The 25,836-nt window shown below is 33.9% G+C and overlaps 1 protein-coding gene across 2 annotated transcripts in view; it reads left to right on the top strand.

Annotated features, from left to right (window-relative positions):
- Positions 1 to 25,836, top strand: part of SGCZ (sarcoglycan zeta) — a 340,110-nt gene that overhangs the window by 245,412 nt on the left and 68,862 nt on the right. For both annotated transcript variants that reach the window (XM_053578622.1, XM_053578621.1), the window contains exon 3: positions 13,115 to 13,202. In XM_053578622.1, the coding sequence (XP_053434597.1) occupies positions 13,115 to 13,202 (88 nt within the window). The remainder of the gene's footprint in view (positions 1 to 13,114; positions 13,203 to 25,836) is intronic.

Raw genomic sequence — 25,836 nt, 5'->3', positions numbered from 1 at the left:
TCAACCTGTGGGTTGCGACCCCTTTGGGGGTCTCCTGTATATCAGATATTTACATTACGATTCATAACAGTAGCAAAATTACGGTTATGAGGTAGCAACGAAAATAATTTTATGGTTGGGAGTTACCACTACATGAGGAACTGTATTAAAGGGTCACGGCATTAGGAAGGTTGAGAACCACTGCTCTAAAAGTTTTTAGATTAGAATGTAGATAATCCTGCAAAAATGGGAAGATATTTCCAAAAAACTTGATTCACAGAACATTTTAATTAAGATTCTAAGTATTAGATACTCAACTACCATATATGATTTCTCATGAAGCTACCTTATAAAGCTTGCATTCATGTTTTCCCCACTTTATGGAAAAAAAAAAGTATAGTCCTCATACCACCCGATATAATACCCAGGGATATTAACATCTCTTCAGCCAGTAAGCGAAGGGATGATTAGTAATATTATTTTAGGGAATTATTATAATTATTTTTTATTCTTTTAGAGACTAATTTCTCTTTTAGAGAATAATTTTTATTCTTTTGTTGCCCTCCATAGAGTGCTGGGGCATCACAGCTCACAGCAACCTCCAACTCCTGGGCTTAGATGATTCTCTTGCCTCAGCCTCCTGAGTAGCTGGGACTACAGGTACCTGTCACAATGCCCAGCTATTTTTTGTTGCATCCACCGGTATATGAGGCCGGTGAACTCACAAAGCCACAGGCACCACCCTAGGGAATATTTTTAATTTGATAATCAAAACCAATTTGGGTCCTGTCTTCTGTTATTTTTTGTTGAGTTTGAAGTTTGGCCCATTTTGTGAAGTTCCAGTTTCAGATGGGAACAAGATAGACTCATTTTAAAATATAACCAAAATATTTTTCAGGATGAATTTTTTCACATATCTCATAAGACATTGAAAAAAATTTAAGACATTCAAATTTGTAAGTGATACCTTTCAGAGTTAATCTTTATTTCAATAAGAAAATTAAAGACGTCTATAGAGTCATGTCCTCAAATATTCTATTTACAGCCAATCTTTATCTTATTTCACCTTATACAATGTTTAATATTTTTCTTATTAACAAAAAAGACATGTGAAATTACAATTAATTACTTAACTGACACTAAGCATATATAAAAACACAATTGTTTCTTAAAATTATTTAAGAAATAGCCAGTCAAAAACATTTGAAGACATTTGTCTAATCAAACCTTGGCAGACTCCTTGGGAATATCTCCAGACGAGTTCCTTTTCATCTCCCATCAGCACATTGACTACAGATGGTGAAGATGACATCATCATATCATAAGACCTTGTTTGTCCTCCAGAATTTTCAAGTTAAAGAACTCTCCATACTATCAGAAATTTCTCTGTCATAGAGATCAGAGATCAATATGGATTATAAAGATCATCTAAAGGCTGAAAATTGAATACACAGTGGTGTTACAGAGTGTGTGTCATAATTACCTTGGGAGCTTTGCAGACATATGGTAGCTTAGGCTTGTCCTCTGAGATCTGCATATATTTCTGATACAAAGCTTAGTTTAGAAATAAGTAAAAGATAATGAAACCTGTGTGATTCTATTTCTGGAAATGAATATGAAAGAATCACAGATTTACACAATGATTATGGCATAGAATGTTTACATCAGCATTACTTTTATTAGCAAGAAAGTAGAAATTCCTTAATGTCCAGGAGCAGTTGTTATTGAATAAATTAATTTCCTATCATAAAATTTTTGAGCTATTAAAATCATAGTCTCAGAATATTAATAATTGAAGGTGAAAATGCTGAACATATACTTTGGTATGCTATGGTGAAACCTTAAACTTATCTCTAAAAAGATCAATTCCATAGTTTTGAAAAGAAATGACAAAATCTGTGATGGTATCATAAAAAATGTGCAAGCATGAAATGCTTACAATTGTGTTTAATATTATTATGTTTTAAATACCCTTTCCTAGTTTCCTCTTTTCTAGTTTCGATTTACAGTGTCTAAATTCTGCAAACTTGTAATTTATTTAAGATAAAAATTTAGTCATTTGAAATAAACAGATACTATGTTTAAATTAGTTATGAAAATTCTTCCCATTAAGTTATAGTCAAGATGTTGCATTCTCCTACATTATTTGACAAACTTCAGACATTCTGATGAGCATGTTTAATGTTCATGACTATTTTTTAACAAATTAGTAATTCACTGGATTTGATCTAGTTATGATAATCGAGAAGCAAGTCAATGATATAATTTATAGGTTCTACAAATATAGTATAGCTAAAACTTAATAAAATTCTATTCCCTAACTTTGATTCTTAGGCAAAAAATGTTTATGAAAAATTAGCTGTGAGTTGTTAGCAAGCATAATGACTTTCTACTGGGTTGTAGCAAATACAACAAGTACTAACTATTTGAATGCCAACCAGACTTTAACTTGAAATCTGGGAAGTTACATGCAAATATAGTACATAGCAGAGATAAAGGCAGTGCAGATGTTGTGTGTGTGTGTGTCTGTGTGACTTCTATATGTAGTGTATGACATTTCATGTATTGTGCTTTTATTATATCTATTTATGCCATTATACTTTGTCACTAAAGTCTTTCAAAGATCATAGTAGATATTATCACCAAAATATTATCACTGCAGAGATATGAATAATATAATTCCCAAAACTTTCATGTAAAGGAAACTTGGGTATAACTATTTCATATATGTAAATATGTAAGTCTATACATGGTGACTTTTTTTCTCTGAAATGCTACAGTTGGCCAGTTTTGAATAGAGTAAATTTGATTTACCAACAGGTGTAAGAAAAATAAAGAAGAAAAAAACTAAATACAAAAAATGTGATTTTTTTAATATCATAAGAGTGTATACTTCTGAGCAAAGAATATGATATAAATATAAAATAAATAAAGAAAATCTTTGAAAGATTGTTAAATATAGGCAACAACTTAAATGGAAATATTTTAGACCGGTGAGACCAAACTTATCACTCTACAGGTAAGTGAACTGAGTTCCCAAAGGAATTTTTACAAATTTGTAAAAATTTTTTTGTGTGATTCATCCATCTTCACAAACTCCTTAAAACATCACGAGTAAAACAGTGACAACAAAAGCCTGTCATCACAGTGAGTGAATGTTAATGAAGTTAACTATATTAGGCATTACAGCATTATAAGGCTATTTGAGAGCAATAATAAATAAGCTCTAAGCAATAAACAATAAAAATGATTTATGTAGCCTAAACTATGTCACATAATCTAATTCCATGGAATTCAGTCTACTTCTATTAGAACCTCACAGTAAACCACATCCTATAATACCAGTAGCGCTAGTAAAATAACAAGATGCATGAATTTACATGATAATACTACTCAGATTTTAATGTGCTTTTTCCATGAGATTATTGTTCATTGATCTTATATTCATTTTGACGTCTTTTATCATCTTATGTAACAGTTGCTCAGTATTGGGACCATCACATGATGTGTGTATATACTTCATATGCACATTGTCAAGGAGTCTGCTTAATCTGTAAAGTACAACAAGACCAGAACTTAGTGGTTTTTACTAGGGAGTGGGAAAAGGTAAAGGGATCTTTATCTACAATGCTCATTATATTTCAAATTAAATAAGAATATAAAAATAGGATTGAAAAATAAATCCCCTTATCTATGAAAAAAGAAAGAAAATAAAAATAGTATGACAAAGCCGAATATGGTTAAACATACCATGACATATTTCATAAGACTTTAAGCTTTAAGGACTCACTCAAATTCCATTTGTTCCTTCACAAATCTTTAAATAGTTGGTAAAAGAATCTTAAGCTCTTCATATTGTGTCTGGCAGTAGCCTCTCTACTTCACCTTGTGACCATGGTGAGACTGACCCCAACATTCTCGTAGTGATTACCAGTCCTTGTTGGAACTGGGTTTCTGAGGTTTCCTTATAGTTAACTTCATTTTTACCCCATTTACTTAGATCTCATGAATTTTGTCTTCAGTTGCTTTGAGCATAGACAACTTGAAGTCTGCCATTGTCTCTTTAACTTCGGTTAAGATCCTTCCTCCTTGCTCTACTTACTGTGTTCTTGGCCGTGGATGTGGAGAAAAGGGCACACTTCTGCCCCGCTGGTGGGAATGCACACTAATACTGTCCTTTTGGAAAGTCGTTTGGAGAACACTTAGAGATCTAAAAATAGATCTGCCATTCGATCCTATAATTCCTCTACGAGGTATATATCCAGAAGACCAAAATTCACACTATAACAAAGATATTTGTACCAGAATGTTTATTGCAGCGCAATTCATAATTGCTGTTGCGTGACCAGAGACACGAATGAACAGCAGCTTTGCTGTAGGTGTAAACTCGCTCCTGTAATTATTAAGTCAAGAAACGACTACACGAGATGGGATGGCGTGTATGAAAAGCTTTATTCAGGGTTTTGATTTTATACTTTTTTAGTTATGTACACACTTAATCTGTTATCTGTTAGTTCCATCATTATCTTATTTTACCTATCTGAAATTAACTTGAAATATTTTGTTATCATATCAATATAATCACTTTTGTAGTAAACCTGTTCTTCTAAACACTGACTAATTTCTGAGCAGGTGTCTAAATAAAGATCACAAAGAAGAAAGTAGCCACAGGGGAACAGAGTTAATATCTTCAAGCGTTCACTCTGTTTACTCAGTATGAAGTAATGACTGTGTCTTTCCTTCAGGGCAGAGTACCTATAGACCTCTGACAATATGTTGTTAACATACGTCAACCCTCTGGCCCATATCTCTGAGGAAGGGTGGCATGCCCTTTGTTCTCAGGCTTCAAGGGGTGTACAGCTTCAGAGAAATGGCTTATGGAATGTGTAACTCTAGGGAAGCCAACTCTGCATGTATCCCAGGGGGGCACAGGTCCCTTAAGCCTCTGGAAGAAAAGCAAGTCATTTTAAACTCACACTGAATTCACTTTGTGTGCTTGATGTAGGATGTGTTTATTTCTAAATATTATCCTACAATTGCTAAGTCATGGAAAAAACCCAAGTCCCCATCAACTCATGAATGTATTAATAAATTGTGCTATTTGTACACCATGAAATATTATGCATCTGTAAAGAAAGATGGAGACTGTACCTCTTTCATGTTTACATGGATGGAGCTGGAAGATATTCTTCTTAGCAGGGTATCCAAAGAATGGAAGAAAAAGTACCCAATGTACTCAGCCCTAATATGAAACTAATTTATAGATTTCATACGAAGGCTACAACCCAATCTCAGTACAAGAATATGGGGAAGGGGGGGGGAGGGAGGTGATTGGTGGGTCCAGACCTAGGGTGCATCTTGGAAGGGTGCAGGTGAAGTTTACTAAGTGTAGAGTATAAGGGTTTGAACACAATAATTAAGAAAATGCCATGAAGGCTATGTTAACCAGTTCGGTGAAAATATTTCAGACTGTATATGGAACCAGCACATTGTACCTCATGATTGCATTATTGTACGCAGCTATGATTTAATAAAAAAAAGAAGAATGATAATGTTTGAAATATGAAAATTACCAAAATGTGACACATAAATACACTAAGTATGCATAAGCTTTTTGGAATATGATGTCTACAACCTTGCTTACCTCAGGTTTGCCATGTATCTTCAATTTATGAAAAATACAGTATCAGAGAAGCTTAGTAAAAGAATGAAGCGCAATAAAAAAAAAAATCCTTCCTCCTTAGAATGGTTCATATGACCTCTAATTTCTACATGTTCACTTCTTTTCATGTCACAAACTTCTCTGTGATTTGCTGTGTTTGGCTGAATTGATTTCAGTTCCCCACCTTATTATTTTCCTTCTGATTCCATTTAGTCTTTTCTCACTACCAATTATGTTCTGCATTTTTTCTTGGGTCCCTACCTACTACTAACTAACTTCTGCCTGGTATTCTGCACTCTATCTTGCAGAAAATGTTTCTGTTGTTGTTGTTATTTTTTGTTTGTTTTAAGTCATTCAGACATAGATCATGAATACATTTATGCCATTATGGGATTCAATATGTTGATTGTACAAATTGGAGTGTTTACATCCTACTAATCAAATTGCCTTCACCTTATTTACCTAATTACAGCATTAAGACATTTGTGGTCTATACCAGATAGATCCAACTTGTACTTGCAATATGCTCCGGAAAATGCTTTTTAACATGCCCATTTATATTAGACAAATCATCTTGGTGCTTCTATAGATCTGTATAAAATATATGTCATCATATGGCTTCTATGTCTCTCATCCACAAAAATACAAGATTCTGAATGATAAAGAATATGCCTTTTATGTTCCTGAAAGCATTTTAGAGTTATAAGAAAAGTTAGCATGGTTACAGGAAAGAGAGTGTGGAGACAACTTGTGGCCAGGAAGACTTCTAAGGGCCTAGTAAATTAAGTGGAAAAACTTTGTACAACACTTGGTCTGACATAGCTACTGACTCAATACTGGATGGTTCCATTCTAGAAGACTTAAGTATTTCCTTCACTCATACAAATAGGTTATTTAAAGGAATTCCTTTAAAATTTGATTTCTTAGGACATCTAAATTGGCTAAACAAGGTATCCAATGGCTGCAAATCACTTACTTTGCTTTAGCCGTTTGCTTTAAATCTGCAAATTTTCCTCCCCACTCTACAAAGTAGATCTTCATGTATGCTAAAGGGTCTAGCTCACCGAAATAAGATAAAATATTTACTTTCTACCTAGGTAACACCCATATCCTTTCCCTCATCAGTTAGGGTATGCCTCAGCCAGGCTCTCATCGTGGGTGCTCTGATTAAGCAGAGACTGCTAACGCTCAGAGTGAATAAGGTTGCCATCTTAGAGCTGGTGTAAGTAAGCACCAGGTCCCCTCAACAAGACTGAAGGGGCAGCAAGAGGGGACAGGTGGCACCCAACCTGGTCGTGCTGAGAGGAGGATATTTCCTTTCTGCTGCAAACATCTGAGAGGAAAAGGAACAAAGAAGTTTCTCTGGGAATTTTGTGCAATCTAATTAAATCAATAGCACTCTTCTGTTTATCCAGATTGCTGTTACTTTAGGTAGACATAATTCTTTGGATTATCAACCATGGCTAGAGTTGAGTGGGATAATTCCCTGTAATACTGATATAGGGAGGGTCAGAATACCATAGCTACTCTGTCAATGGAATGCCTTGTGTATAACTGCTCCCTACAGCATCATTCTGGATACACATTCATCAGTATTATCAATATAATGGGTCGGGATAAAAAGGGCCTTGGGAGGCACAGGTCTACACTGCTGTGATTACTGCTTAGCTTTAAATAGGGGGGCAGGAGGCAAAAGGACAATGGGGAGTTATAAAATATTCTTCGAAGATATTCCTGGCAGTGGCCTCTATGACTTGAAAATTTATTATTTGAGGGCGGCGCCTGTGGCTCAGTCGGTAAGGCACCGGCCCCATATACCGAGGGTGGCGGGTTCAAAACCCGGCCCCGGCTGAACTGCAAACTAAAAAATAGCTGGGCGTTGTGGCGGGCGCCTGTAGTCCCAGCTACTCGGGAGGCTGAGATAAGAGAATCGCTTCAGCCCAGGAGTTGGAGGTTGCTGTGAGCTGTGTGATGCCATGGCACTCTACCGAGGGCGATAAAGTGAGACTGTGTCTCTACAAAAAAAAAAAAAAAAGAAAATTTATTATTTGAGAATAAACTTAAATGGAGAATTCACAATAAAAGTGTCAAGGTAGGAATACACACACATTGATTGGTGAGTAAATCTCACCTGCATGACTTCCATTGAAGACAGAGTGAACACTGAGAGTTTGAAGACATTACGTCAACAGCCCTAGAGCTACTTCTTTTCATGATGAGCACTTCACTTTATTCTTTCAAATAAAGTTGGGATCACACCAATGGTGCATAATGCAAAAGTATGTGTCAGATCTATCGTGTTAATGTCTTAACACGATAACTAAGTAAACAAGATGAGGTATATATTAAACAGTGTGATGTAAGCATTTCTAATTCTATATGAAATCACATTGTACCCCATAAATGCAGTCATGTATACATGATCTATGTGTTTATGATTTAATAAAAAAAGATAAAACAAAGGTTTCAATAATTATTTGCATTCTGAAAGAAATTAAATTTCAAGTAATCTTTTTTATTAAACAAAGAATTCAGGCTTGGTACCTGTAGCACAGTGGTAATGGCGCCAGCCATGTGCACTGATGCTGGTGGATTCGAACCTGGCCCCGGGCCAGCTAAACAACAATGACAACTGCAAAAAAAAAAAAAAAAAAAAAAAAAAATAGCTGGGCATTACGCCTGTGGTCCCAGCTACTTAGGAGGCTTATGCAGGAGAATCACTTAGCCCAAGAGTTTGAAGTTGCTGTGAGCTGTACTGCCACAGCACTCTACTAAGGGCGACATAGATTCTGTCTCAAAAAATAATAGTAATTTAAAAAATTACCCGTTTTGTACCTTCTTATGCAGGTCAGATATGTAGTACTTAAGAAAAGAAACGAAAAGGCTGCCTTGGGCAGCAGGCTTTATGACCATAAGTCAAGTAATAATAGGGTGTGACTTGTAGTTATGCTTAAATAGCTCTTTATAATCCTTGCTCTAGGCCAAAAATAAAAAACAAAAAGGAGAGAAAGAAATAAAGAGGAAGAAACAGCAAGAGCTTTGTAAGTGCTCTGTGATCTGAACACAAATCCTGATGATCACATTGTGGCCTGCGCACAGTATATTGCAAATGTCTCAGTTCAGCTCATTCACTCAGCAAGCGTTTATTAAACATGAACTCTATGTCAAGCATGACACAAACTGTACTTTCAAAAGTATGTATGGGAAAAAGAAGATGACAGCACACTATGTCTTCAGGAAAGTTCAGTTAAAAGGAGGATACAAAGCACATGGATGATTAAGACGAAACAAGGCAAAGAGCCTGTGACAAGTCTTGTGCTAGAAACATCAACAGTGACTGTCTGAGAAACTGCAGAGCGGGTTTAACTCCAGGGAAGCAGGAAGGCTTCACAGTGGACAGAATTATGATGGGGACTTCAAAATATCTGTAACTTTGCAAAACAAGGAAAAGTGGTTTGAATTTCGAGCATAAAAAACAAGAGGATGTATGGAAATGAATAGAAATGGTAGATATTTGAGAATAACAGGAAATTTGGTGAATCGCTGCCTTGTGGCAATTATTTATGCAGACTAAAAAATTAGAACTGGATCATATTATAAAATACTTTATATGATCTAAATGTTAGTTTTTGATAAGTTGTGAGTGGGAAATTAATATTATGTTTTAATTCAAGCATGACAATTTTTTTTTTTTTTTTTTTTTGAGACAGACTGCGTTGCCCTTGGTAGAGTGCCATGACATCACAGCTCACAGCAACCTCAAACGCTTGGGCTTAAGTGATTCTCTTGCCTCAGCCTTCCAAGTAGCTGGGACTACAGGTGCCTTTCACAACACCCAGCTCTTTTTTTGGTTGTAGTTGTCATTGTTTGGCAGATCCGGGCTGGATTTGAACCCACCAGCTCCGGTGTGTGTGGCTGGCACCCTAGCTGCTGAGCTACAGGTGCCAAGCCAGCAATTTTTTTTTTAATTTTAATGTGCACAATGTAAGAATGTAAGGGTGTTCAACACACCACGAGCATGAGGACCCAACTACAACTTAACATTTACCTTAGAAATGCAAACAACGTAATCTAATCATTTTACCTTTGTACATATTCTCACCTAAAAATGTGCAGTATCAGACTAAACTGCTTAGGATTCTGGGTCTCTTAGAGGACTGAAAGAGTTTGCACCATTTTTCATCATACAGATTTTTATTATATATTTGTATTTTAATTAGAACTGAGTGGATAGCGTGCCACGTATCAGGCCTAGAGCAATGGTTCTAATACCCGAAGTTATTAGTGTACTTGTGGACAATGAAGAAATAATTCTGTAATTTGTCAAAGAAAATGATGTTTTTTAGAAGTATTTTATTTTGTTTGCCAAAAATTGGTACTGGATTTTGGTTCAGTTTATATGATCACATTTTACCAAATCAGTATAACTTAATAACATGGATGACATACTGGAATATGGTGTAGATAATCGCTTTTTTACTTCAGATCACAACTTGTTAATAGTTTTTGTATGTAAAAGAATTGCTATTGCTATCATAGTAATTTTTCTTTTTTTTTAACTTGGGACAGATTCTCACTCTGTTGCCTGAGCAAAAGTGCCATGGTGTCAGCGTAGCTCACAGCAACCTCAAACTTCTTGGGCTCAAGAGATCCTCCTGCTTCAGTGCCTTGAGTAGCTGAGACTACAGGTGCTCACCACAGTGCCAGGCTAATTTGTCTATTTTTAGTAGAGACGAGTTCCACTCTTGCTCAGGCTGGTCTTGAACTCCTGATCTCAAGTAATCCTCCTGCCTTGGCCTCCCAGAGTGCTAGGATTCTAGGTGTCAAGCCGCCACACCTGGCCTGTCACAGTAAAATTTTAATTTAGATGTAAAACTTAATTCTGAGAGGAAATTTAGGGAATAATTTGAAAGGAAGGGAAAAATGCTGAGAACCGAATTTCACCAGGATCCCTGTGGTTAAAGTATATTCCTGTATTACAAAGAAAGGTGCATAATGGTTGAATTTTCAATTCTACCAGGTCTATTTCTTTATTAAATGAAATGTATGTTGTCTTTTTTGACTTACTTGTATTTATCTTACAGATGAACTAGAGCAATAATTTTTATACCTAAATGGCCCTTAAATTATGTCTAATATACTTACACAATACATAAATTATATATACATAACTTACATGATTTACTATGATAATGTTCATAGAAATGTAGGGTTACTCTGTCTACTAACTCAAATGAAAACACATAGTCTCATTAAATTTTAAAAGCCTAAACAATAATTATATGTTTTACAGAGTACAAATATTGAAATAACGTAAGTACAAATTCAACCCATACTTTTTTTTTCACAATTTCTGGAACTGCAGGGTGTTTTATAGGCGTTTGCTATCTCTGTCATTCAAATTTATTCTGTTTCATTGAAGACCCCTCTTCTAAACACTCAAGTTGAATTTTGCCAGCATTGAAGACAAGCTTGTGTGTGTCTGAGTGTGTTTGTGCTGTGTTCTTCCATGAACCATCCCTTTGTGGCATTATCCTTACTGGGTATAACATAGCTGTATACACAGTCCTTAATCCGGGAACTATACTTCAACCTAGATTTGGACATACCAGTTGAAATAAATGATAGAGTTAATTCAAAACATTTAATATCTTTTCAGAGATAAAGTCTGAAGCATATTTACCACCTGTGGAAAAAGGACTAGGCGTTTTAAAGCTGCAGTAATAAAACTTTTGATTTGAGGTTTAAAAAAACGAGTTATGAAAAACAATAAAATTAAATTATGTCTAATATACTTACACAATACATATATATACATAACTTACATGATTTACTATGATAATGTTCATAGAAATGTAGGGTTACTCTATCTACTAACTCCAATGAAAACACATAGTCTCATTAAATTTTAAAAGCCTAAACGATAATTATATGTTTTGTAGAGTACAAATATTGAAATAATGTAAGTACAAATTCAACCCATACTTTTTTTTCACAATTTCTGGAACTGCAGGGTGTTTTATAGGCGTTTGCTATCTCTGTCATTCAAATTTATTCTGTTTCATTGAAGACCCCTCTTCTAAACACTCAAGTTGAATTTTGCCAGCATTGAAGACAAGCTTGTGTGTGTCTGAGTGTGTTTGTGCTGTGTTCTTCCATGAACCATTCCCTTTGTGGCATTATCCTTACCGGGTATAACATAGCTGTATACACAGTCCTTAATCCGGGAACTATACTTCAACCTAGATTTGGACATACCAGTTGAAATAAATGATAGAGTTAATTCAAAACATTTAATATCTTTTCAGAGATAAAGTCTGAAGCATATTTACCACCTGTGGAAAAAGGACTAGGCGTTTTAAAGCTGCAGTAATAAAACTTTTGATTTGAGGTTTAAAAAAACGAGTTATGAAAAACAATAAAATTAAATTATGTCTAATATACTTACACAATACATAAATTATATATACATAACTTACATGATTTACTATGATAATGTTCATAGAAATGTAGGGTTACTCTGTCTACTAACTCCAATGAAAACACATAGTCTCATTAAATTTTAAAAGCCTAAACAATAATTATATGTTTTATAGAGTACAAATATTGAAATAACGTAAGTACAAATTCAACCCATACTTTTTTTTTCACAATTTCTGGAACTGCAGGGTGTTTTATAGGCGTTTGCTATCTCTGTCATTCAAATTTATTCTGTTTCATTGAAGACTCCTCTTCTAAACACTCAAGTTGAATTTTGCCAGCATTGAAGACAAGCTTGTGTGTGTCTGAGTGTGTTTGTGCTGTGTTCTTACATGAACCATTCCCTTTGTGGCATTATCCTTACTGGGTATAACATAGCTGTATACACAGTCCTTAATCCGGGAACTATACTTCAACCTAGATTTGGACATACCAGTTGAAATAAATGATAGAGTTAATTCAAAACATTTAATATCTTTTCAGAGATAAAGTCTGAAGCATATTTACCACCTGTGGAAAAAGGACTAGACGTTTTAAAGCTGCAGTAATAAAACTTTTGATTTGAGGTTTAAAAAAACGAGTTATGAAAAACAATGGAATTAACGTTTGTGGCTTTTGCACAACTATGTCTCACTTTACAACAATAATTGTGTTTTTGTCATTTCCCTCAAATATAGGAAATTAAACAACAAAATCTTAGTTGAAGCATGCTAGCAAAAATCAGTAGAATTGGAAAGGCTTGCAACTGCTAGTGAATCCCCTCCTTAAGAAAAAAAAACAAAAACAAACCATTCCTTTCCTATCAAGTAATTACTATGAGGCACTTACGGTTTTTATATTGTTAACCAAAGTTTAGGATGTTAAAATAACTGACTAACATAAAGCAAAAAATATAGTTGTGATAATATCCGAACAAATGCAGTATAATTTTACATAAGTTTCAGTATGTTTCTGTTTATAATGTGATTTATTTATTTTATACATGTTTCCCAGGACAGTCCACTAGTCTTACAGTCTGACAGGAATGTGACAGTGAATGCAAGAAATCACAGGGGACAGTTAACTGGACAGCTGACAGTAGGTGAGTGTTTCAGGGGGGACACATACTCATATCTTCTTACTACTTGAAAACTCTGTGCTTGTTTTAATTGGGAAAAATAAAAGTGTGTGACTTACCTGATATGTGGACATCTCATGACAACCCAATAGTCTTGTACATGCTTTGATGTGTCATAGGCTAGTTATGTTTTCCTGTATTTGGTAGTTATTACTCTTACCATTGTGTTATTATAAGACTGAATTACGTTAATTTTGCTGGTCATTACTCTTGCATCATGAAATGTGGTATTTTCCTAATGACTATTCCCGTAGCATATGTTGAAAGTATAGTACTTAGACTTCAACAAACATGTGAGGTGATAGACCATCATGAAGACTCGGTATACTTCCTGAGAAAAATAATTTTTAAATAAACATTTATCTGCATAGTATAAATAGAAATTTCTAAATCAAGTATAATAAATATTAACATGTACTAGATACTTATAAATTTGTTGAAATTACCAATACTTTAAGGCTTAGAGGCTTTAGAACTTATAAGTTAATGATAAATTATTGGTATTTTTTCTAATAAATACTTTATAGATTTATGTTATAGCCAATTACAAAGAATTTTACTTAATTTTTATAAGACAAAAGTGATTTGTAACTATGTAAAATTATGCAAAGTTTTGATTTGTGTGTAGATATTAAATATTGTTAGAAGTGTATTGGTTCTGTGGGGAAATTATCTAACACTTACATGATGTATCTTTATATGTATATCTAGAGAAGGAGAAAGGGAGAAAAAAGAGAAATAAAGAGAAATGTAAATTGCATTTTGAGAACTTATTCTTAGGGAGAAATTAAGCATCATTTAAATGTGAATGTATGTTTCCAATATTTCTAATATCAAATTTGAAAAGTAAAATTTATAAACATGAATGAATTTTGATTCTAGGCAGTTTATTTGTGGGTATATGAAATATTTTTGCTATGTTATTTGTGTTAATGTGGCCAAAGGGGAAACATATTAGCTATACATGTATTTTCTAAAAGTACAATTGCATTTTATTTATAAAAATTCAGTTTTATTTTCTATATTATTTAAATCATAAAATTTTGTCTATACCTGCATACTAATTGCTATAACTGGGTAGCATTTTATGATAAATGTCAGTTATAAAGGAGAACCATATGTCTACATACTATAACTAAGAAAATGCCATGAAGGCTACGTTGAACAGTTTGATGAGACTATTTCAGATTGTATATGAAACCAGCACATTGTACCCCTTGATTGCTCTAATGTACACAGCTATGATTTAACAATAAAAAAAAGAAAAAAAAATTAAAAATGTGTGTGGATGCAAAGCTGATTCAGAAGCATCATGCCCTCCACTTAAATGTCCCCGCCAGTTCACTACTGTGATGTTGGAACTACAGAAGCAGGCCTCCAGAAATGGCCTTAGCTGGGCATGTTTTGCACATCGTAATTTTCTTAAAGTTGAGAACTCTTGAGCTAAATAGAACTTTCTTTTACATTCACTTCTTAATATAGAAAGAAATCTTAGTGAAAAATTCAAAATGTCAAAAGCACAAAAAGCCTATATACCAGTGCCCACTGTCAAACACAATAGCTGTGTAATTCCTACCTATTTGATTATATGGGGCTATAATCAAATATTGTTTGGCATTTAGCTGCATGCTTTCCTGCAAGGAATATAAAGAATGTATGGTGCTGGCATTTTCATTCACTCCTCTGACCTAATTTTAATTTTTCTCAGATAAGGAAAAAGAGGGAGAAGAAGAGAAAGGGAATTGGAGAGAAAAGTTAAGCATGTTCTAAATGCAGCAAATGTCTAAATTTCTGATAATATAGAAGTTTTTTCTGTGCAGGGATATGCATTTATTCCAATGAAACTTAAAAACTGGTTAATATCCTGGTCTTCTGGGCGTGTTGATGACTTACATCTTTTCACTACTTTGTATTTTTTATTTATTTTTTAATGATCATGGAACAAATGAAGTGGGCTGGGGATGGGAAGATAAGGTGCTCACATTTGCAACCAAACTATGTGGGGCAACTTACTAATTGAATGGATGCCAAAAAATTAATGTGTCTTTTATAGACTCAATTTTCAGTTCTCTAGAATTGGTATAATGAAACTTATATTGAGTATTTCTCTAAGAATTTGGGTTATTTCAATGTCTGAAAATGAGAGGCAATTACATATTGAATCTACAGTTATTTTGATGATGATTATTGTGATTAGTGGTATTAATAAGTTATAGTGAAACTTTCCATGCAGTGTAGCTCTGTGATAGGGAAGTGCACCCAATAAATTATAATTTTGTAGAAATATGCTATAAAACCTATTATAGAAAATGTATCTGATATATGGAAACTTTTGATTCATGTGGGATAAATTCACTTCTATGTAGAATTTGAAGACATAATTTAATGAATTTAAGCAAGGTAAACAATCAGCCCTCATTTTAAAAGACTATAATTCTAATCTTATTGACATAAAGTAACCTTTAACCCCTCTTTCTATTCCTTTTATTTTCATTATTTTATTTTATTTTTATTTTCATTTTTATTTATGTTATCTTTTACACAATATAATGAGCATAATTAGTTATCTTAGGGCCATGACCTTGATTATACTATAGTTATGACACCATTTTATAATATTGAAAAAATACTGAAACAATTCTATTGACTGCTGATGGAACCTATTGATTACTGTTACAAAACTATAGTCAGTTCCACTAATGTAGCAAACTAAAATTTGAATGTTTTTCTAGATTTTGTTTTCATTACATATGTTTACCATTTTTCTCAATAGAAAATATTCATTTCCCTTATTCCTTCCTTTTTCTTTATGAACTTACCTTCCGACTTGCTGAACTCACAGGAATATAGATAGTGCAGGGACTCAGAAGACCCCAAGTACTAGTTGTAATCCAGATGTATTTGAAGATCATGAAACTAAATTCTTTCTAATCCAATAAATGCAAATATATATATATATATATAACATATGTTTGAGTTCAAGAATAATTAAAACTAAATCTAGACATTTTTAGATTTGGGGTTAAAAAATCAATTCAACAGATAATTTTCTAAATTTAAGCAATTCCAGGATTTCTGTTCACTTTGACCCAGTAATATCAGAATTTCCCCCACTAAGTCTAATATTCTAAGTTTCATGACCTACATAACATTGGAGGATATTAATGAACTCAAGAATTCTTCCTCCAAATTTTTCTTCTTAGAATAAAGCTGAAAGAGAGGAATAAGATTGTTACTGAGAAGTGGTTAAAGAAAGTACAACATCCCAAGAGGTCATACTCCTTGAAGAAAGAGCAAGGACTTTCTTAAGTCTCAGAGTCATTCTCCAGGTCAAAAATTTCTATTATTCAATCTATAATACTCTGTTTTTCCTAGCAGAACATTTCTTTTTTTAAAAAAGGGGACAAAAGAGTATGTGATTTTACATTTGTTACATATTCATATGTGTGCATAGCATGATGATATTTTTTGTGACTTTCTATAAAATAATGTGAGTACAAGAGGTGAATTATGTACCATCTGTGAAGCTTCCCTTATTCTCTTAGGAAACTGCTACAATATGTGATATATAGAATAAAAATCATTTCATCAGGGTAGTGCAAATAAAATGCTGTCATGTAGTTTTGATACAGACTTTATTTACAATAGTATTGATAGTAATTAATGTTGTAGTAATTGGATTTGCTAAAAATGTAGTGATCTTTTCCGTAATTTCTTGCACGTATTTAGTTTATTTACCAATAACATTACATTGATGTTTAATAGAATAAATTTAATCTACTTTTATGAGTAGCTTAAAAATGTAAATTGATTGCAGCAAAAGTATTACTCTCCAATAAATCTTAGCCAACTTAGCTAAGGTATTATAGATCGCATTTTCTTACATTAACAGATGATCTTTTGTTTTTGATAAAGCGGTGGCTAAAATTAACTACTTTCATGTGCTTTTTTTCCTCCTTCTGTGCTTTTTGCCATTAGCCTATAGTTGGAAGATAAAAATAAAAAAGGACAACCTGAGAGGTTGGAAAAAGAAGTCTTTAAGGATAGAGCTAGTTTTATTTTTTATTTTTGGTTTTTAAGTAGCCTCCTTCATTTTGCCTTTCAGTCACAGGCAATGACTTCTGAGAAACCCAGTAAGGCTGCTTTTGTGGCTCTGTGTCACAAACATCATAAGAAGTTCTCTAATGCCACATCATATTACTATCCCAGAAAAATGTTAGAGTTGATTGGGTCTTAAAAAACAGAAATGTCATTGTTCCAAAAGTTTAGTTTTAGTATTCACTTAAAACAACAAACGTATGCTTCAAACAATATCTCATATTTCACCATGAATGTCAACAAATTTGGAAGAATGAATTCTGAATGAATGAACTAAGAACTGTTGACTGTTATGGTCAGAATCATTTCTTCATCTTTGATATTCTCACTTCCATTTCTCAAAAATCAGTGACATACCCAAATTGTATAAAAACCTTAGTTACAATCTTTAATCCATTATTTTATGATTTTCTTCAGTAATTCTTGAATGCTTAGCGGGGCGACTGCCTTAATAGGCCTCACTATATGGTAGACAAAATGTCTTTTGCAAGCAATTAAACTAAGTGATATTTATATTCCATACTAGTTTTCTATCCTGTTTCACACTTTAATGATTAAAAACTTCACAGCAGTGAAATATAGACAGTTTCTGTAGCGGACGTGGCTCTGATGCCTTCAGAGGTCTGAGGTGTTTCCCTTCTGTGCCCAGGGAGATTTATGATGTCCAAGAATAGCAGTGGTAACCATCAGATGTGCCAGAATAGAGGCTCAGGACTGGTTGTGACCCTTTCCAGAGGCTGTCAATCACCTCCACACTTAAAAGTCAAATTTCTCCAAAATTATGATAAGAGATTTGTTCAATCAGGAAAATTAGACATTAGAATATGGTAAGCAATCGTTTTCTTTGATTTGGCTTCTTGTATTTTTGAGTCAATAAACATGAACAATACTGTACATGTAATGACATAACCAATTTTTTAACATAGGAAATTCATAAAACTAAACCTAATTTAAAAAACTTTCTATGAATGCACGTTTATTCAATACAGTGATCTTCTGGATAGTAAAGGTGTTAATGGAAATACAACCAATGATATGATGACACTCTACTTTGGAAGAACACGTGATCTTGGAGAAACAAGTGTTCTTTTCACGTATGGTGATTAAAATATGCATACTGTTTAATAGAAATCTGAATGCTATAGTAGGTATTATTTTTAATAACACTTTTATCAAAAGAAACACTGAAGCCGGACCCAGTAGCTCACACCTGTAAACCCAGCTCAGGTTTGGGAGGCTGAAGTAGGAGAATTTCTTGAGGTGAGGAATTCAAGACTAACCCAGGCAAAATAGTAAGACCCTGTCTTCTGTAATCCCAACTTGAGAGGCTCAGGTAAGAAGACTGCTTGAGCCCAGGAGTTTGAGATGACAGTGAAGCTATGGTCAAGCCACTGCACTCCAGCCTTGGTGACAGAGCAAGACCCTGTCTCAAAAAGAAAAGAAAGAAGCATTGAGCCTAACAATATTTGTGCCAAAAAGTTTTAAAGAAAGCTGAATACATGACAACAGACTGCAGGGATATAAAATAATTATGAGTGGGGACTAAGAAATATGGTAGGTTGAGTTTAGGAATAAAGATCTAGACATACTCTCAAGAGCATATGTGTGTCTTTTAAATATTCATTAAATGACATACTTCGAGCTGTGTTTGTACTGGTCTATTGAGGTGAGATCCCCAAACATCAGTGATTGTGGCTGGATCTTTTCATTTCAGAAATAGCGTGAACTGATGATATAGTTGATATTATTTAGTAAAAATTCAAGATCCTAGGACTTAACTGGGTCACTGCTTCTCTGCCCACCTCAATACATCCTCTAACATCCAAGTCTGTCTTACACACACACACACTCACAAGAAAGTGCTGGGAAGCAAAGTTATAACAGCTTAGAAAACTCTTTCTGAGTCCACACACTTAGGATTTGATCAAAACATAAGCCTTTTATTTTATGCAAGATGCTAAAAGATAATTTGAGTCTGGAAGTTTTTTTTTAATTTTTTTAATTTTTTTTTTTTTTATTGTTGGGGATTCATTGAGGGTACAATAAGCCAGGTTACACTGATTGCAATTGTTAGGTAAAGTCCCCCTTGCAATCATGTCTTGCCCCCATAAAGTATGAGAGTATTTTCCATTCACCTCCGATGACAAAATAAAACCTCAGTAGTGTAAGCAGTGACTAAAATAATTTTAAGGGAAACTATATTACTCTATTTCTTCAACTGGTGGGAAGTTTTTTAATGTTCCAAAAATTTAAGTTAACCTAAAATTTCATAATATCAGACACAGAACATGCTTACTAGAGAGACACTTTGATTATGATGAATGAAGAGATTTTATACAAAACCATAAAAATTCAGAACATAAGATTAATGAAAATTATTAAAACCTGTAGGAATATATGGAATTGAGTTCACAATGAAATCAGGAAAATCATACGATCTACACAATACATCAAATGTTGTAAGAATACTTTACCTGGAAATGAAGATTTCTTCTGAAACTAGTTTTAGGAAAGACATAAAATTTAACAATTAATAATATGGATTCTGGAGCCAGCTAAATTCCATATCTGCTGTTTCTTGGCTATGTGACCTTTACAAGTTACTCTAGACATCCTTTCCAGGGTTCTGTGGGGTATAATATGAGTATCCACCTCCTATAATAGATGCAAAAATTAAATAAACTTCATATATATGAAAGGCCACTTCCTGGAGCAGAGCATGCATTATGTACAAGTTAGTGATTGTAATTGTTATTTGATCTGCATGTAAATAACTCTATGCACTTGACCAAACTTCTGGGCTTTATTTTCCCTTCATAGGAAATAAATGTATATTACGAGAGTGTCTTTAGGGTTCTTTCCTATTCCAAGAGTTAAAATGAAAAACTACTTTTTACCTGTAGGGAAGGAAATTAGTTGGTGAATTTTCTGGTCCATTATATTCCCTAATATTCAGTAGTCCTGGCAAAATGACATGTGTTGTGATTTTTGACATCTCAGCCACATAGGGTAGGTAGGGAGTTTTGCACTAAAATATAAAAGAAAGAAGATAAGCAAAACTAAGACAGTGTCGAGTCTTGGCTTATAAAAATAATTTTATGTAAAATTCAGTCCACAAAATAATGTAAGTACAATCAGCTTATTTTTGTTAGTACTAAGCCTAAGTATGTTTTCTTCCTAAATGAATGGAAAAAAAAATGTAGATGAGAGTTTTATAATAAATATTTAAAGAACCCTAAAGTGACATGTAATCTTGTGTTAAAGCAATTACTGTGAACACCTGGGAATCACTTAATTGACTGCAGATGGTGTAGGATATGTAAAAAGTAGAAGGTTACTGATTATTCTCACATACTAAATTTATGTATTTTGTGATTGGCTCATTTTTTTAGAAAATATTTTAATGGTTTGGGATGTCTTAATAAAAATGAATATTTTCTATAAAATGACCTGGGTAAATCTTGAAGAAAAGATCAAGAAAACTTTTTGGCTTAATATTGCATATACATTTTTCTTTTTTTTTTTTTTTTTTTTTATTGGGATTTATTGAGGGTACAAAGGATTAGGTTACACTGAGTGAACTTGTTAGGTCAAGTCCCCCTTGTAATTGTGTCCCCCCCGCAAGAAGTATGCCGTACATGTAACCCCCAATCCCTTCCCACCTCCCCTCTCCCAAATTCATCATTTCCCTACCCCCCAGCTTGTATTCGATCATCTGTTGCCTTCATATTAGAATTGAGTACATTGGATTCTTGCTTCTCCATTCTTATGTTTTACTAAGAAGGATGTGTTCTACCTCCATCCAGGTTAATACAAAAGATGTGAAATGTTCATCTTTTTTAATGCCTGGTATAATATACCACATGGTATACATATACCACAGCTTGTTAATCCATTCCTGGGTTGGTGGGGTTGGTTCCTTTGACATGTGGTTATCCAAATTCTCCCAGCACCATTTATTGAACAGGGAGTCTTTTCCCCACTGTACGTTTTTGTTTAGTTTATCAGAGATCAAATGACAAGTAGAGACTGGTTTCATCTATTCTGTTCCATAAGTCTATGTCTTTATTCTTGTGCCAATACCGTGCTGTTTTGATTACTGTGGACTTATAATGTAGCCTGAAGTCTGGCAGGGTGATGCCTCCAACTTTGTTTTCATTGCTAAGAATAGCCTTAGCTATATGTTTTTTTTTTTTTTTTTTTTTTCTGGTTCTGTATAAAACAAAGTACAATTTTTTCCAGTTCTTCAAAATATAGTATTGATGTTTGGGGGGGATTGCATTGAATCTGTAGATTGTTTTGGATAGAATAGACATTTTGACAATGTTGATTCTTCCCAGCCAAGAGCATGGTATGTTCTTCCATTTGTTAGTATTATCGGCAATTTCTTTTCTTAGGGTTTTATAATTCTCTTACTTTTTTTTAAACAGAGTCTCACTTTGTCACCGTGGGTAGAGTGCCCTGGTGTCATAGTTTGCAGCCACCTTAAACTGTTGGGCTCAAGCAATCCTCTGGCCTCGGCCTCCTGAGTAGCTGGAGCTGTAGGCCTGTGCCACCATGCTCAGCTAATTTTTCTATTTTTAGTAGAGAGGGGTCTCACTCTTGTTCAGGCTTGTCTCAAACTCAGGCCATCCATCTACTTCGGCCTCCCGGAATGCTAGTATTACAGGCATGAGGCACCACACCCTGCCTGAATATACTTATTGAAGGATTGAAAGTGTTGTTGATTTTGAGCTCATTGTTAATCAGTTAATTACTTCATAGTTGTTAAACTGATATTAAATAAATTGATATTAATCAGTTTGGGAAAGTTGTAAGTTGAAGATGCCTATGATATCAGGAGAAGGGTGGCACTCTTATAAATTAGGGCCCTCAATCTTTGTAACTCAGGTATATTGAGAATTATATCTAAAGGCGAGAAATGAATGCATGTAGTTTGAAAAGTTATATCACAGGAATATTATATATATATATTTAATAGTCTGACTCTTACATTGACTTTGTGAAGTTACTCTTTGTTACTTTAAAAACGGAAAAATGGACTGGCTCAGATGTTTGATTACATTTACAACTATTTGTAGATGTATATGTGCAGAATCAAGGAATACTAACAGATTTTTTTTTCCTAGAGGACCAAGAGTAACACTTGAGGTAGATAGTTTTGCTGGTCGTTTTCAACCTTTCCTGGACCCTCCTCTTTCCAAGTACCTCATGCCCTTCCTTGTCTAGAATCAATCACTGTAGTTCCATGAGGCCATCTCCACTCAACAGTGCTAATAAAGAGCATGCCAGCATAGTAACAGCCTCTAGTTCCCAAGATCAGGGATAGTTAATTGGTTAATGTAGTTCATGCCCATAGAGCAGGAAATACCAATGGTTTGACTACTAGGAAGATGTCTTCAAAATGTTTCCTCCTCCAGGCAAAATATATGTGTTTCCAAATATGTCTTTCATAATAATGTCTTCAGTTGGTAAAGAAAGAAATCTAGTCTTGAGTGTTTAGGAATGAAGGTGAGAAATGGTGTTTCTTTTAAGGCATTATAAAAATGGCACCTTCCTCCAACTTAGCACTACCTAGGCCAAACCATCTGCTTATATATTGACATAAGGAAATAATACAAGTGTTTTTCAATAAACATAATGTAAGAACTAATTATTAAGTTTGTAATACTAAGGAAGGCCCTAAGAAGATGGATATTTTATTAATTTTGTAATTATGTGTTTATTCCAAATATCAGAATTCAGTGTTAAATTCTAATATTAAGACTTGTTATGCAGGGTGGCGCCTGTGGCTCAAGGTGTAGGGCACCGGCCCCATATGCCAGAGGTGGTAAGTTCAAACCCAGCCCCGGCCAAAAAAAAAAAAAGACTTGTTATGCAATCATATAAATTAAAACTAATGTTATAAAAATTAAATAGTAAAGTAAAAATAATATGTAATAAAAATGATATGTTATAGAGCCTGCTAAAGGATAAAAATACAATAAAGTAAACAACATAGCAAAAGAGTAGTTTTAAACTTTATATTTTAGATATTTAATTAGACCTTATAACTATATGACTTATTTGTAATTAATGAGTTTATAGCTTATACTCTTAATGAAGGTTTGTTTTTAATGAGGGGCCCTTTCCAGGACCTTGGATTTACAGGTGCATTTGAATTTCATATATAATTGACTTATTGAACATTGCAATTTTGTGTTGGCCTTAGTAAGAAACTCATTTTTGGAAATTTGGTTAATGGGGCATAATGTTCACAGATGTAAAGTTATGAGACTAATTATACAAAAACATCTGGAGGTAAGAAACTAAATAAAGTTTAGGAGTCCATGTGTACACAAAAGATCATTTACTTAAGTATTAGGGGCTCTTGATGACATCGCAGCCAAGCCCAGACTGCATGCAGTCCTACTAGTGTGGTCATGGGATAGAGAGACACAAATGGTAGAGGGACATTACTTATGATGGTCTGAGGCTGTTACTTACAGTACGTTCTTCCTCCTAAGTTTCACTGTGGATTTTGTGTCCATTCTTATGTGTACTTTTGGAGAAATTCCAAGTTAGATAATGCACACACTAGAAAACAAACCACAGAGGGAATAGAAAATTGAGCATCGGAAGAGAAAAAAAGTGAACCACAGCAATTCCTCTGTTGTCAATTATTTATTAAACTCCTGACAATACACACTTCATAATTCATTCACACATAATGAAGAAACGATGTTGCCCAAATCTCTGAAGACTTTCTGAAGATTGTTATCCATCCCTTAATCAGCTTTCTTGGACAAAATATACACTGAGCTCTGAATACATTTGCAAGTTCTTTCTTAAATACTATCTCTAGTTGTTTTGTTACGTATTTGCCTGAAGTCAGAAATTTGTAATCCTATGTGTTTCCTTTATGTATTTATCCTATGATACTATAGAAAAAAGGAGAATGTGTTCATTTTGGTGTGGCTTAGTTTTGAACTTTCTATTCTGAAATTGGTCACATGCACCTGCTTTGTTTTCTATAAGCTTATAACTCATCAGTTTAACTTACAATAAATACGTTACCCTTCTTTATCCTCTCCCATAAGAATTAAAGCATGTTAATATAATAGATTTTGGAACCAATTTTCCCACATAATATTTTTTAAAAATATCTCTAGTTTCTAGTCTTACATTGCTTTTGCCACACTTCTTCATTCTATAATCATTCTAGAAACATGTATATAAAGAATAGGCCACCAGTCCAGTGAGGAGTAGGTGGAAAAGGAACCCCCTTTCTTCATACTTTTTGCTAAGCTCTTATGATGCAAGCTTCTTATTCTCACTGGAAGACTCGTTACTCACTTGATCTGTGAGCTGCTCTTAAATGACAGCAAGTCACATTAGAGTATTACAGGTAAACACAGCTAGGGATTAAAGAAATTATACACTTAGAAATTAACCATACCCATTTGCACATTACAGACTCTCAGAAATCACAAATCAGTCAAATAATTTGGTCATAATTATAGTGACTAAAATAAAAGATACTGACATTACCAAGTGCTAGAATGGTCGTAAAACGGCTGAGACCTTCCTACTGTTCCTGCTAGGAATGCCAAATAATGCAACCACTCTGAGAAATAGTTTTAGCCGGGCGTTGTGGCGGGCTCCTGTAGTCCCAGCTGCTCGGGAGGCTGAGGCAAGAGAATCGCGTAAGCCCAGGAGTTAGAGGTTGCTGTGAGCCGTGTGATGCCACGGCACTCTACCCGAGGGCGGTACAGTGAGACTCTGTCTCTACAAAAAAAAAAAAAAAAAAAAAAGAAATAGTTTGCCTTTCCTTATAAACGATCCCACTTTTAGGTCTTAGCTCAAGTTAAATGAAAACTAATGCAAACAAAATTTTTATATATGTTTACAGGAGCTTTACTTACAATTGCCAAAACCCAGCATCACAATTCTTCATCGGGTGAATTGGTAAATACACAGTGGTACATTAACACGTGGAATGATAATCAACAATCAGAAAAAAAAAAAAAAGAACTATTGCTATTATGCTAAATGAGATAAACTAAACTGATATACAAAAGATTTACTGCATATTAATTTAAAAATATAAAATAAAAATAAACACTTCTTATCTAAGTATTTACTAATTTTGAAAGGTGCCAGTCTTTTTTATATGTAACTCATTAACATTACTATGTTTTACATGGAACTTATTAAAGAAAATACTGTACTTGAGGTCCAGTGAGAAATGTATCTTCTCTGTCTGGCTGTTATAATCATACCTGACATATAGTAGCCCCTATGTACAGTACATTTAATCATTTGATGTATGATTAAATTATCTTGAACATTTTCTTCAAGACCTAATATTTTTCTAGGTAAACTTATTCATGAGATAGGTTTTAGAAATTTATGTTACTATTTTATTCTTGGTTTTCATTTTGTTTATTCTTTACTTCATATTTCCTTTTTTTCTTTATAGTTCTGAAATATGGAGGCTTTCATAATCTTCCTGTTCTGG

This window comes from Nycticebus coucang, chromosome 24 (genome assembly GCF_027406575.1).
Source record: "Nycticebus coucang isolate mNycCou1 chromosome 24, mNycCou1.pri, whole genome shotgun sequence".
NCBI classification, from domain to species: Eukaryota; Metazoa; Chordata; class Mammalia; order Primates; family Lorisidae; genus Nycticebus; species Nycticebus coucang.
The sequence above is the reverse complement of the archived record's forward strand: the minus strand, read 5'-3'. Positions and strand labels throughout refer to the sequence as shown.